Source organism: Crocodylus siamensis, chromosome 7 (genome assembly GCF_052110815.1).
Source record: "Crocodylus siamensis isolate JL-2025a chromosome 7, ASM5211081v1, whole genome shotgun sequence".
Taxonomy (NCBI): domain Eukaryota; kingdom Metazoa; phylum Chordata; order Crocodylia; family Crocodylidae; genus Crocodylus; species Crocodylus siamensis.
Genome location: NC_143401.1, coordinates 8,844,863 through 8,859,837, shown reverse-complemented (window position 1 = coordinate 8,859,837; position 14,975 = coordinate 8,844,863). Strand labels below are relative to the sequence as shown.

Sequence of the window (14,975 nt, the reverse complement as noted above, 5' to 3'; positions counted from 1 at the left end):
AGAGGTTAGCCCAAGCACTCTGAAGCAAGCTGGTTTATATCCCTTTTAAATGTAACAGCAGGTGTTATTCTTAAGTATTTAGTGGGGGGGGGGGAAGGGGAGGTAGAGGGCTTGGGTTAGTTCTTACTAAGCACTGGAGAGCAGTCTCTTTTGGGAATGTGTTCCACAGGTTACACATTATGTGCAAGACTTAATTTACAATTTAAATAATGTAAGGAAGACATTGTTTACAAGCAACAATAACTGTTGCTCACTCTGTACATTGCATTTTTATTAGACATCAACAAGGAAAAACAGAACATTTGGCACAAGAATGCCAATATTTTTTTTTTATTTTTTGGACACATGAACACAAAATATCCCTGCAGGCTAAAAAAAAATACATTGCAAATTGTACACGACCAGCATCTTATCGCAACATGGGGCTGCTAACCCACCCATTACAGTTTAGAAAGAGTACCTCGTATTGCTATAGACATACATCCAGTCCAAATTTAATAAAATACAATTTTAAACATTACAAGTCTAACAATATAGAAACAAAAAAATTACATCATAAGTCAAAATGAACAAATGCAAACATTTTACATTGAAGTCTCAGCCTCTAGACATAGAAATATGAAAATGTCAATAGCAAGGTATAAGAAAACCTGTAAGTGATATTACAAGATCTTTCCTCAAATTTCACAAGGAAAAAACCTTGCAGTTGAAACAGTATTGATACAATGCCCTCCAAACTCTGCTTTCTTAAAATGAAAGTAGAGTTACTCCCTTGCTATTGAGCAAGAAAAAATCCTACAGCACATCCACAAAGGTAGTTTTGGGGGGGAAATTTTGTTAAACACTGTATCTGAACAAAAAGGATGCCTTTACCCATGTGAAGGGCAAAGCTTTTGATATAGTAAATAAGCTCTGACACTTGTGTCTGGAACAAGATGCATACTGCATGAATCATGTTTGCCTGTATATCACAACCTTTTATGCCCTTTGGATGCAGCTACAGGCACTATGCTAAATTATAGTACTTACAGTAAGGATAAGCTGGGCCTGTCAATGTCTGAGACAGGCCAAGTTCTTTCCAGAGCTTGTTCAGAATTCAATTGTTTACCAAGAAAGTGGAATTGGTTCCAAAATGGGGCTTTTACTGTCCTTTAATAACCACCACCCCTTTCCCCCAATGCTTTAAACTTTGCTACATTTAAAATCTTCCACACCACATAGCTAAACAGTGGCCAACAGGCTTTATTTATTTAAAAAAAACAAAAAAAAACAAACAAAAAAAACAAACCAAACACCCTAAGAACTACATCTACAGAATGCACATCTTCCCATTGATTGACACATGCATAACGATTCAGTCAGTCCCAAGGGATTAATTCAGATAGTCAAGCTCAACCTCCAGACCCAGCTTTCAGAACTGCGTACAACAGTATTGCTGAAACTTTGATCTTGCAGTTACTAGCTTTGCAACTGCCCTGCAATGACAACTCCCACCTTAAATGTTCTTCATTTGTCTCTGCCTCTTGAAGTGACAGCACTATCCTTCCCAGGATGAGTTTTGTGATGTTTTAATACAAAATATAGAGTTCAACTTCTTACTGTACTTTCCAAGACTAGCTGAGGTCTAACAGTCCGTACACTTCAAGGTCAAATATTCAGTCTAGTTGCAGGCAAACAAATGAGAGGCTCTCACTTCACTCAATCTGAACTAGGAGTGCTTGGCACTGGACAACTAACTACCTGGTGGTAAAAATTAAGTCTCTTTCTTATGCACCCTGACTAGTAAGTCACCATTCTCACTTAGTGCACAAATCCACACAAAGATCTTTGATCTATCACCTAAAGGGTGCTCTCAATTTCTTTTCAAGGTGCCAAAGTTCTCCATATGTTGGGTCAGTCAAAGTTCATCCTAAAAGGGTTTTTTTGTATTCTCCCTGAACAAATAGTATGAAAAGCAGCCATCTAGCTGAAGCAGCGGTCAGTCTCCCACCATGTCCTGATCTTTTATTACACAAGTGAGGTATTCTTTAAAGAAAAGAAAAAAAAAAGTTTAACAAATTTAAAAGAATCTTATCTAAACCTGTCTACACTACGTGCCAGGAGCAGAGTTTGCCTCAGTCCCATTTGCAAACAGAAAAGAATGTTTAAACTCATTTTAATGAGACATACAACTCTGAAAGAAGGTTATAAAACTGTTTTGAAGACTAACTTCAGTGTACTCTGGTACAACTGAAAGACAGCATTTAGAAATGTAAACTTTCATTTATTTACAAGCTTATTTAAAAGACCGAAGGAAAAAACAAAACAAAACAAAAAAAACAGCATTTCCTATTGCTAAGCTTTTGAGAGGGCTGGTTTCCAAGCTTTGGAACAGCAGACAATTTACAATTTAGCAGCAAACTCCACACCAATGTCGGAGACCACAGTGCAATTGTTGTTGACTTTCCAAACTCTTCTTAGTTTCCAAAGTGGTGGTGGTAGCTATTCTGAATCTAGGAATAAGAGTTCAGCCTGTGCTAATTCACATTAACCCTACAAGGAACCTAGTCTTAACATACCATGTTTGTGGGTTCCAAAAGTATTAAATGAAACCAAGTCCCTCTTCCTTATTACACATTTCAGTTGAAAAAAAAAGCCAAGCAAATTAAAAATACCTTACATTTCAAGGCTGGGACAGGATCAATATATTAGATTTACGATTGTTTAAAACATGCTGTTTAATGCAGTAGTGTGTGCAACCTAGATTCCCATGGGGGGGGGGGAGTTTAAAATGCTGGTAAAGCCTTTAGGTTGCTAGCACACAACACATGTAGAACTATACAGATTGGCAAGCCTTTCCTACACAGAACACCTAGTTCCCAAACTTATAAAAAAGTGGTAGACAGGACACCAACAGTGACTATAAAACAGTTAAAAATAATTCTTAAAAAAAAAGCATGGAAGTGCGTCTTTTCTGATTGGTTTCAGAAACTGCCAAATTGTGTGTTCAGAAAACGACACGAGAATGTTGGTTAAACTCATGCACAATCCTCAGCTAGAAAATTACATCGTCAGGGGGCTTAAAAAAAGAAATATTTATTGCCAAAAGTTAAACCTTCTATGAGAAAAAGTTTTAAAATCACTTAGATTTATCAAACCACACAGCAGCATAAAGTGGGCATTTTTGTAAAAGTCTGAAAAATATCTAAAAGCTAATTTTTTTTAAAATGTTTTTATCATTTTTAAAGGGGGGAAATGATGGTTCAGTACTTGCTACCATATCATGGCAGTATTGTTTGTAACCATTTATCATTTAAAACCTGGTGACAGGCATCACCACTATCTGGTTATGTTGCACATTCACAGAACAAGAACCACCTAGTTCAATTTGCAGTATAGTGCAATTGCTTTGCAGCCAGAGTCTGCAGAGATTAAAAAGATAATTAGGAAAACTGACAAAAAACTGCAATACCTGTGAAAGTTAATATTTGTTAAAAGGCATTTACAGTAGTGAAGTCTAAAATAGCTATTAAAAAACTATGGCCCCACATAATAGAACAATTACATTTAACTGGAGAAGAACATTCTATGCACGCTCACTAAGCAGTGCGTGAAGACAGGGAATTAGTTATCTTGATAAACGAATGGGATGAAAAGATAACTTAAAAACCATAGCTAGCAAAATATTCAAATAGAAACCTTTCATGCCAAGTCCTTTAAAAATTTCAAAGTGATCAGCCTTTTGCGCCTTGAGGTAAAAATTCAAGTCCAATGCATCAGAAGAGACAGTCTATGAATTTCTATTACTTAAAATAACAAAACAAATGGCTCAATTGTGTTGGTGCATCAGACGTTGCTGTGAAGTATAGATTCAGTGCGAATGTTCAGAGCTGCTGGTAATAGGCAGTCTGAAATAAACTGGGCCCTGACTATATGCAGTAGGCTTTCAAAACATTTCAGGACTGCGTGGGTTGCCGGTTCTACTTCATCTTCCCAGATGCTCTCAAGCAAAATACATCGTATGCTGGGTATCATGGTGGATCTGTACAGCTTTCGCCAGAGCCTGGGGGTCACGACCATTGCTCTGTCCTGAAACATGGCTGCCTTCAGCACTGTAAGACACGCAGATACATTGAAAGGGTGATGTATAATGAACATACTGAGTTAGTCAAGATTCATTTTTCTGGCTACACGGATAAACTGGTCTCTGAGCTCAAACTTGGGCTAGTAGCTGATGAGCACAGGTCAGTGCGGGACAGACTTTAATCCTCTTAGCCTTTATACCACTTATCATTTGAATGTGTTACCATTTTATGGAATTGGTTAGCCAAGGATTTCATTAGCCCCCAACACCTGTAAAGTAAGGATCCCCAATATACAATGATGCCAGGAATCAGGACAAAGGTAGGATCAGAAATTACAGTATCTAGGCTCATACTTCTGATCAATGCTGGCTCAAATACAACATCCAAAAACTCCTCCAACCTCTAGTTAGCAACAGTAACAAGAACCTCAGTTTTAAGTGAGCAAGGAGCTGGAGAGGAGGAAACCCAGTTTTTATAGTGGTTTTATATGTGTTAACTTCAATACAGTCCAGGAAAACAAGGCGGAGGGAGGGTCAGGGGGTTATATTTGCGAATTTAAATAAAGTAAATCTCTGTTTTTCCAAGAGGGAAGAAGAGACTGAAAAGCCAGCCAACCACACAAAGGTCTGTTTTTGTAACAAAGAAACTCTTTTAATCACAACCTCAGATTTTCAAGTAAGTCCTAACTGTTCATTTTAGTACTGTATTTACTCGAATATAAGATGACTCTGATAATAAGATGACCCTCCCCAATAATTAGATCTTATATATACCAAATTTATAAATGTGTTGCAATTTTCCATGTATAGAATCTAATTACTTTGAATCTGCCTTGAATCTGTCCCTCTCCCATTGCTACAAAAAGGAAAATACATCTGGTAGCTCCTTTGCCCTCAGCTTCCCTCCAGTTTCTTGCTGCTGCAGCCACTAGGCATTTAAGGCTAGTGAAAAAAAAGGAGCCACTGGAAATGGGAGAGAAAGGCACAGCTCAGTTATGGGAACAAAAAAGAAGTCAAAATGTATGCAGTGTAGTGACTCACTATGACCTGAAAGAGTTGATGCTGGGGGTGAGGGGACGGGGACCATGCACAATAGGCACTACCATATCTTATTCAGATGGATTATGTTGACCTTCAGCAGGGGAAACACCATGACCAAGAATACCATGACCTGGAAGGGGAAACACCATGACCACTAAGGAGGGAGTTTCTCATTTTCATAAAGTCTAAAGTGATAAATCTAAGTGATTTTTAAACTTTTTCCTCATAGAAGGTTTTACTTTTGGCAATAAATATTTCCTTTTTTAAGCCCCCTGACAATGTAATTTTCTAGCTGAGGATTGTGCACGAGTTTAACCAACATTCTTGTCACTGGGAATAATCGTTTCTCTGGCAGGTTCATTTCCAGTTGGAAGATCTTGGCTTCACGCCCACTTTATTTTGACTTTATGGAAATGAGAAACTCCTCCCTAGCTTGCTCCTACAGCCATATGGCTGAGCGCAAGCAAAACTGAGGGACATCCCAAGCCCAAGCCCACAGGCTTGGGCCTCCATGTAGGATGTCTGCCAAATGATTTGTAAGCATCTGAAGCCCCACGCGGGGGTGGCGGATGTTTGCTGATAGTAGGGCCATATATGACTCTTGAACGACTCCGATTTGGAATCAATTTGGCTTGGAACCCAAAAAAAAGTCCTAAAAAACAGCACAGGGCAGAGAGGTCCATCAAAGTGCCCACAACAAACCTGCTGCTGGCAGGCAGAAATAATCAACCACCTCTTCTTGGACTACCCATGTGCCAGAGAGGTGTGAAAGGAAGTCCATGTGCTCCTCCTGGTGGTGACAGATTTCAGAAACCTGACCAGGGAAGCAGTTCTCTACAGGCACCTAACCAGAAAGCAAGGGACCCTGACAGCTCTCTTCGATCAGTTCATATCCTGCTTCAGGTATGTACTGTGGAAAGCCAGGAATCTGCTCATAAAACAGATGCACAGACCCCACAGTCAAGCACTGTATTGAAATGGGACTAAGTGAAATGCACTGGTACTACAAGAAGACAGAAGAAGACAACAAGAAAGAAATGGCAGATCTCTAGTGAAGAGGGGTCTACCATAGATTTTTTCAGGAGCAGACCCTCTGAAGACGGCAGTGGGTGGGGGTACAGGTATGGAGATAGGTGAGCAGGCACGTGGTGCAAACTGTATTACAGGTTTTTAGTTTGCTTTGAGCTGCCAAGTGAACCAAACTTGGCAGAGTGTTGGAGGTGAAGTGTGTGTGTGGATATAAGGATATATATATAGATATAGAAATCTATATAGTAAAGAAGGAGGACGGGGGCTCCCATCAGCATTTCTAACACGAGGGGAGGGTGTCAGAGCTTCCTCTGGCCTTTCTGAGTGGTGGCCTGACTGGTGTTGTGATACCTCCTGGTCCAGCACTCCTTCCCCTCCATCCCCCCTCCTTTTTATTTATTTATTTTTTTTTAAGTGCTACACAGAAAAAAAAGGGTTCCCATCAGCACTGAAAGCCTAAGCAATGCCTTAAAGGCATAAAACAGACTGATAGCATTTGGGGTGTGAGCAGTGGAGGAGGGAGACTCAAAGCTCAAAAAAAGGGCAGTGGTGGCAAGTAAGCATGAAGTGGGCATAAAAATGAAAGCAAAAGGAGTAATAACCAGAACAGCAACAGGGCTGAGGATGACAGAGAGAACACAGAAACAAAGAGTGAGAGAGAGAGCCGAGGCAGCAGAAGACACTGGGCAAAGAATGAAGAGAATGATAGCAGCACGATGACATATTGGCACATCGGGAGCAGCACAGCAGGAAGACATGGAAAATGAAACAAGAGATGGCAGAGATGATCAGAGATTGTGGATAAAGGTAATACTAGCTGGCAATGGGGCGGGGATGGGAATGACAATGAACAGATATGACATTTTAGAAAAGATACTGTTTGAGATATTGTCAGGTGGAGCATCTAACCAGCTTGATCATGTTTCAATACCAAAAGACTTAGGAATTCACCTACTAGAACACAGAAGGGTATAAAAATTTCTGGAATAGAGAAAAGTATTAAAAAAAAGCTAAAATTCATAGCACTGGGAGAAATGTCAAGGGAGAAGGTGATTGTAGTATGAATGTATACAGATTTATTAGAGACAGAAGACATAGAAAGGTAGATGGAACAGTATGTTCAAAGAGTAACATGGGTAAAGAAAGTGCAGAATAAATATGGTATCTGGACAGGGACATGGCAAGTACGAGTAGTGTTAAAAGCAAATGAGCGGAGTCCAGGTGGGGCGCAGTACCTGTCACCTGTGATCCAGCTGGAACAGACCTCTGTCCAATGTGTGACAACAGATGACATGTGTTTTACTCAACAGAGTGGATCCACTATGAAGGGATACATCCTGCCATGGCTAAACTGCTTCATTTGGAAAGGTCTTCTTGTACCCTATATTTTACTCTTCATTTACAAGGACAAATGTGTTTAAACAGTCTATTGATGAGCATACAGATAGCAAGGCCTTACTAGTGGGCAAAAGACTGCTCACCTGTCATGATCCTTGTCCACAAGGTGGTATCTTGCCCTAAATGCTACCAGCCTGGCATAGTATGCAGGAGCTGGAATGGAGACTGATCGTGTACATCGGACATATGTGTGACACAGCTGGTAAGTCAGCAGCTGCAGTTCATCTGCAGTGAAACAGTTGTCATCCCACAAGACCTGATAGTGAGATGGGCGGCTGGTTCCCTGGGGGAGAAGGCAGATAAGGTGGTTAAAGCTCCGGCCCCTCTACATCAACATAAGGCAGTTTCTATGCTCTACTGACAGGTCAGCATCTCATAACCAAATCTTTGGGTTTTAATAAAGGTAAAGTTGATGCAACTACAAGGCTGCTCAAGTTGAAAATGTAAGATGCTACCATCCCTGAGTGAGAGCTGTTGGTATCTTGCTCTCACAACACAAGCTCAGCAGTACCGGTGGATTACCTGAATCCCTGCATGACTACAGAGGTAAAAGTCAAACTCTGAAGGATGTGTGATGGTGCTGTCTACAGTAGTGCCTGCTGGTACGTTACCACTTTTACCCACCTACAGGGAGAAAAATATAGAATTAGCATATTTACTTCTACAAGTGCTATGGAACTCCCTTGCTAGAACTGATTTTAAGCTGTTGGTAAAATTTAGAGCTCTTGAAGGTGAAGAAATGCTGAACTCCTTTTTTCAAAAACAAAAAAAAAATGAAATGGCATTTATTTTTGGGAGCCTTGCTACAAAACCCTACTATTCCCCACCATCCCAGACCTTTACCAGTTTTAACATGGTTGAAATGTGTAAGGTTATCTGAAAATCCCAGTCAGGCTATAGTTTAAACATGACTGCTCCTAAACATCATTATAATTGTAGGGTGAGAGTTTCCACAAATATTCATTTGCAATGCTACAAAATGTCTTAGCACTTTGTAACACTACAAAAATATAGGCTACAGAGACATTCCAGCCTCCCCACATCCACTGGAGGGCTACAAAGTTGCCTCAAAGGAAAGCTCTCCAGCCAAGAGATAATACAGAAATGCTCCTTAGGCCCCACACTGACCATGGGAGGTTTATCACTGACAGCCTGCCCTCTCTCCTGCCAGGTAAGTGGGTAGGGTATCAGTGATCAGTGGGCAGCTGCAGAAAAGCAACAGGTGCTAAAGATAGCCCTCTACCACCCGTGGGGTTGGCAGGAGCAAGGAGAACTGCTTTCCTCACTATACTATCTCTGGTAATGCCAGACATCTGCTGGGGTGCAAGAATTGCTGTCATCCCTTTAAAAGCCCCTGCAAAAACCAGGACCCTTACAGCAGTGGCAGCAATTCCCACAAAAAGGTGGCTCTGTCACAGCCAGAGTCAGCAAAGCTGGAGATCTGCTGCCATAACAGCCGCCCCTGCCCAGCTCCACCATTCAGTGACCTGTTCTCTCAAGGACTCTTCAAGAAACAGTAGCAGCAGGGACCCAGCAAGGCACCCTGACAGTTCACCTATCAGAAAGGCAGTTGCTCTCTCGCTGTACAAATGTTACACACAGTGCTGTAGAATTGGGAAAATCATCTCTAAAACTGATATTATCACTTTCACTCTCATTGTAGTGCTGTAAACAGCTCAAATGGATGTATGCTTGCTTTTCAGCACTACAAGGATGTATTTAGGTTTACAAACGTAACACTTGTCCATTGTCTAAAAGCAAGGCATAAATTTAGGTACATTACTGAAGTCTTAGATTCCTTCTGCAGTCTTGTATATACCATCCTACTGGGTCTCACATTCATCAACCAAACTTAAGACAAGGAACTTTTCTAAGAAGAAAGGCCACGGCTATGTGGAGGTTGTGACATGAGCAAAGTCTCTCCTATTTATTTAGACAAAGTAGGCAAGATTACTGATCCCTCAGCTTGGTGGTATGGATCACCTGCTACAAAGCCCACTCTGTTATGAACTACTTCATCCTGCAAAGTAGAACTAACTCACTGTGTTAGTGAGTGACCTGAATGTCACCCATTACCCAGCTGTTCACCCATTAACAGAATTTCTCCTTAAAATTACTTGCCCTTTCAGTTTTGTCAGCACAGAAGAGTCTGGTGTGATGCCTTTTCTGCACAACAATGTAGGTTATTCCTGGTCTATAATCTTCTTCCAAACTAATGCAGGCCTTCCGGATTGCTATCAATTCTGGCCACGCAACCTAAAAGATTTAAGAGTTGAGCGCTGCAGTCATATAGGCGATAGTATCCTCTTTGTTCTGCTGAATGGGTGCAATTTTATAAAGAAGAAGAAAATTTAAAAACAAGATAATTGCACTCTGTCACTCATGTGGAGAGCATAAGGAAAGTTCAAAATGTTGCTTATTAGAACTAAGGAAACTTGTTCCTCAAGATCTGAATTAAAAGCCCAGTGTTCTCACCTGAATTTTCTAGGGGAGTTACGTTAAACATGAAATACAAACAGGTCAGCTACCTACATACAGCCTAAAGGATCCCATGTTTTTATCTCTCACATGCAGTCCCTACAGGGAGGAATGTGGCATGCAAATGCCATAGAGAATATTTCACCCATAATGGAAAAAACTTTGACTTATGTCAAAACAAATGTAACTTTTTCAGAAATCTGTACTGGGGTTTTAATGCCTGTGTGAAGGTGACAAAGCCTCTTGTGGCAGTCCCTGGGATGAGACGCTTAGTATGGGATTAAATGCACTCACTCCATCTTCCAAAGTACTATACAAAGGGCTGACCAGACATTTACAAGATTCACATTTTTAGTCTTGAGGAGTTCTGGTGCTTATCTACATTGGAAGTTCAAATGCAATAAGCCAAAAGATATGGAGTTTGCAAGTGCAATAGCTGCTCTACAATAAATCTGCATGTGGACATGCATAGTACACAAAAGGCCAGACTCTGTTCCACCTACTAGGCATCTAAGTGGACTTGGATACCTAAGTGAGATTTTATTTCACATTGCTCAAGTCCTGGAAAAAAAAAAAAAAAAACTAAAAATAAAAAAAAAAAATCAACAAATGCATTTACTTTTGTAACATACCACCATCTCATGCTTAAGACTGAGTCATGAAAAAGCAGCAAGAAAGAGGAGGACCCACCCACCTTTTGCATTAACTGTTTTTCAAGGACTGTAGCAGGGTGGAATAGAATTGCACTTAGGAAGCTAACTCTACTTACACACTTAAAAAAGGTAGAATACAGCCTGTCCCTAAGTGCAAGATAACTGCGCTCCTTTCAAAGCAGAGTGATCTACCTTATAAAAAGGCACTGAGAACTTCCACACAGGGAGTCAGTATGAACTGGCTATTGCACTGTAAACTCTATTCAGAAGTGTGCTGCACTCTAACTTGCAGGTAGGCAAGCTCTAATTGTTTCAGAACTGAAGCTCAAAGCTGTCAAGCTACTCTGAGCCAGATGTGTTGGCAACAGAGTCTCTCTCTTAGTGGATAATATATGTAAAAGGGAGCAGAGGCTGTCAGAACATTGTCCATTAAGGACACTTCCCCTCCAGCAAGAATGTATTTCTATTAATATTTGCATTCTGAAGCACAAGGTGTCATTCATACCCAAGGGGACATTGCTGGAAAATACCTGTTTCATCTGCCCCTCTGATACTCCTCCCCGGTAGTAAATGATCCGAGTCGGCTTGAAACGGGTGGATTTGTAGAACTGGATCAGCAGCTCCCGCACCATGTTAGTCAGGTCCTGGATCACTTCCTGACTGTACAGCAACTCTTGGGAGGTCTCCTGACGGGAAGTCTGCACACGCACTGTGGCGCAGTAGCGACTAGGGTGGCCATCCATACTGCCTACCACAGCAGCAATAGATGGTTTCTTTCCATCCCCAGCAGGAGGGTGAGTGACATCTGCCCCCAGAAAGATCACTGGTTGCTGGAATACAGAGGGCCTGTCCAATTTAAAAAAAAAGGCTTAATCAAAAATGGCAGGAGAGGGAAAACAAAATTACACCTAGCAAGTCATCTGACAAAGAAAGGTTAGGAAAATAGTTTAAAATAATCTCTAGAACCAAAAGCATGCTAGACACTTTGCAGAGAAATCAAAGAGTTTATGACCTAGAGAGGGCAAGCAGGGAAAATGGGAAAGGCAGTACCCAAAAGCAGACTGAGAGGTGAGATTACAAGCAAGTAACTGCCACAATTCACTTGCTTGCCCATTTCACTTCTCTCACTTGTTAGAGGTGCACCATATGCAATAAGGCATTAAAAAATAACATTCCCTTGCTGGAGGACAATATTAAATGCAAGTGTCCACAAAAGACTAGAGCTCTGGTCAATCTGCTGCATGTAACTGAGAACCTAGAGAACCTCAGAGCTCTGCCATCTTATTTTACTCTAACCTTTGGCACAACCCTTTTAGTCAGATCTCTAGGCAGATTTGAACTCCCAAGGTGCTCTTTACCAATTAACATACCAAATAGTGTCACATAGTTTCAGCGCTCAATTACAATGCATTCTCATTTGTCTTAGTTTCATAGTTGGTAAGGTCAGAAGGGACCTGAGCAGATCATCAAGTCCAACCCCCTGCCATGGCAGGAAAGAATACTGGGGTCAAACGACCCCAGCAAGGTGTTCATCCAGCCTCCTCTTAAAGACCCCCAGGGTAGGAGCCTGCACCACTTCTCTTGGAAGTTGGTGCCAGATCCTAGCCGCCCTGACTGAAGTAGCGCCTCCTGATGTCCAGTCTGAATCTACCCTCTGCCAGCTTGTGAGCATTATTTCTAGTCACTCCTCCTGGTAGCGCCTAGAGGAACAGGGACTCCCCCAGTGCCTGCTGGTCCCCCCTGACTAGTTTGTAAACGGCCACTAGATCCCCCCTCAGCCTTCTCTTGTGGAGGCTAAACAGGTTGAGGTCCCTTAGCCTCTCCCCGTAGGGCCTGCCCTACTCCCCCTGATCATGTGAGTGGCCTCCTCTGGACCCTCTCCATGTTGTCCACATCTCTCCTGAAGTGGAACGCCCAGAACTGGATGCAGTATCCCAGCTGCAGCCTGACCAGTGTCACAGAGGGGGAGGATCACCTCCTTGGACCTGCTTGAGATGCATCTGTGGGTGCATGACAAGGAATGGTTGGCCTTCCTGACCGTGTCCCCACACTGTCAGGCCATGTTCATTTTGGCATCAATAACGATTCCAAGATCCTTTTCTGCCTCTGCACTGATGAGAAGGGAGTTCCTCAGCCTGTACGTATGCTGCTGGTTCTTCCTTCCCAGGTGGAGCACCTTGCACTTGTCGGTGTTGAAACCCATCCTGTTCTCATCCGCCCACCCCTGTAACCTGTCTAGGTCCGATTGCAGCCTATTCCTCCCTTCTAGCATGCCCACTTCCCCTTACATCTTAGTGTCATCTGCAGATTTGAACAGGGTGCTTTTTATCCCCTTGTCCAAGTCACTGATGAAGATGTTGAACAGCGCGGGCCCAAGGACTGAGCCCTGGGGGACCCCAGTGCCCACATCCCTCCAGGTCGAAAATGACCCATCCACCACCGCTCTCTGGGTGCGGCCCTCCAGCCAGTTAGTGACCCATTTGACTGTCTAGGTGTCGACATCACAGTCCCCCAGTTTTTTTAATGAGAACAGGGTAAGAGACAGTATCGAAGGCCTTCCGAAAGTCCAGGAAGACTATGTCCACTGCTACCCCTGCATTTAAGGATTTGGTGACCTGGTCATAGAAGGCCACCAGGTTGATCTGACAGGACCCGCCTCTTATGAACCCGTGTTGGTTGCCCCTAAGCATAATCTCCCCTGTTGGCCCCTCACGGACATGCAACAGGATAATTCTCTCAAAAAGCTCACCAAGGATTGAGGTAAGACTAACTAGCCTATAGCTTCCTGGGTCCTCCTTCCTCCCTTTTTTGAAAATGGGAACCACATTGGCCCTTTTCCAGTCCTCTGGCACCACACCAGAGCACCACGAGTGCTTGTAAAACTGTCCCAGGGGCCCTGCAATGACCCCTACTAATACCCTCAGCACTCTGGGGTGGAGATCGTCTGGACCAGCTGATTTAAATACGTCCAGTCCCTCCAGAAGTTCCCTGACTAGATCCTCACTGACCCTAGGCCTGGGTGTGCCTCCCCTGAGGCCTGCAGGGGTCCTGGTGGGGGGCTGATCCGGTCCCTGCTCAGGAAATTGGAGGCAAAGAAGCTGTTAACTAGGCAGCTTTGTCGTCTGGTGTGATGACCAGATTTCCTAGTGTGTCTTGTAGGGGCCCCATGTTACCCGATACCTTCTTTCTACCCCTTATGTATTTAAAAAAGGACCTCTTGTTGTCCTTGATCCAGCTAGCTAGTCCCAGTTCCATCTCCGCCTTGGCCTTCCTGACCGCCACCCTACAGCCCCAAGCAACCGAGGTATAGTCCTCCCTGGTGGTCTTATTTAATACGCAAGCAGACTATGTTCAAGATGCACATTATGTTCAAAGGTATCATTCTGGTTACTAAAAGGCAGACCAAAATAATCACTTTGTCTGCTAAATTACACCTATACAAAGGCTTTACATTTGATCTCACCTTTGATGAGGTACGAGCACATTGTTGATTCCCCCAAGCTTGGCATTTATCTTCAGACAAAGGTTAGATAGAGTTTGTGGTGACGTTTTCACCACATTCTTCACCTGAACACACTGTGTGGCCATTCCTAGGAGAGTGTCACCAACACGCTTCACTTCAGCTGCAACAGGAAAGCAAGAAAGTGGTTCTGATTACATGAACCTCCTCCTCCCCTCGTAAAACATCTGAAAACTAAGTGCCAAAAGACTCAACAAATTCCAGTCTGCTCTTTGGTACCAAGTGTGTATGTTGACAAAACAATGACAACTGCCCAACTTCTAAGAAAAGCTTCATCCTAGCCAAAGGCATTGATGCGCTCTACCCATCTCCTCATTAAGCACATGAGTACATGTATCGTACAACAAGTTAACTATGTGGGATGTTAAATCTCCTCTTCATACCATACACAGGTGTCTTTCCAGGCAGGATCACCACTATTAGCTGCAGGCCAACGTAAGTCAGTTTCAAATGTTTAAACATAGGCTCCACGCTGTCCGCACCCTGGGCGTATTTACAAAAGCACGGCTGGCCCTGAATCGGCATCCCTGCATCCTTGGAGATCTTGCGCAGCTGATCTGTAAAACTCCTGTAAAACGAAAGGAGTATTTAAAAAAAAAAAAAAAAGAACTTATTTGGCAAACCAGTCCAGATAATTCTAGTAGCATTTTGAATCCTCTGGCAGTTGGGTACTTACAGTGCAAGCTACTTCATACCACTGTCACTCGGTACCACCAAAAAACTCTAAGCAATTATATTACAGCGTTCACAGGTAAAATTCTTATTTTATCTTGGGAGAAACTATATCAGTTTT

At 42.5% G+C, this 14,975-nt stretch overlaps 1 protein-coding gene across 1 annotated transcript in view; it reads right to left on the bottom strand.

Annotated features, from left to right (window-relative positions):
- Positions 1 to 240: 240 nt before the first annotated feature.
- Positions 241 to 14,975, bottom strand: part of AGO4 (argonaute RISC component 4) — a 30,874-nt gene continuing 16,139 nt past the window's right edge. The window contains exons 12-18 of the mRNA XM_090056911.1: positions 14,566 to 14,750; positions 14,126 to 14,285; positions 11,193 to 11,508; positions 9,653 to 9,787; positions 8,054 to 8,155; positions 7,615 to 7,814; positions 241 to 4,091 (exon numbers count right to left, since the gene is read on the bottom strand). Of these exons, the coding sequence (XP_089913037.1) occupies positions 3,983 to 4,091; positions 7,615 to 7,814; positions 8,054 to 8,155; positions 9,653 to 9,787; positions 11,193 to 11,508; positions 14,126 to 14,285; positions 14,566 to 14,750 (1,207 nt within the window). The 3' untranslated portion in view covers positions 241 to 3,982. The remainder of the gene's footprint in view (positions 4,092 to 7,614; positions 7,815 to 8,053; positions 8,156 to 9,652; positions 9,788 to 11,192; positions 11,509 to 14,125; positions 14,286 to 14,565; positions 14,751 to 14,975) is intronic.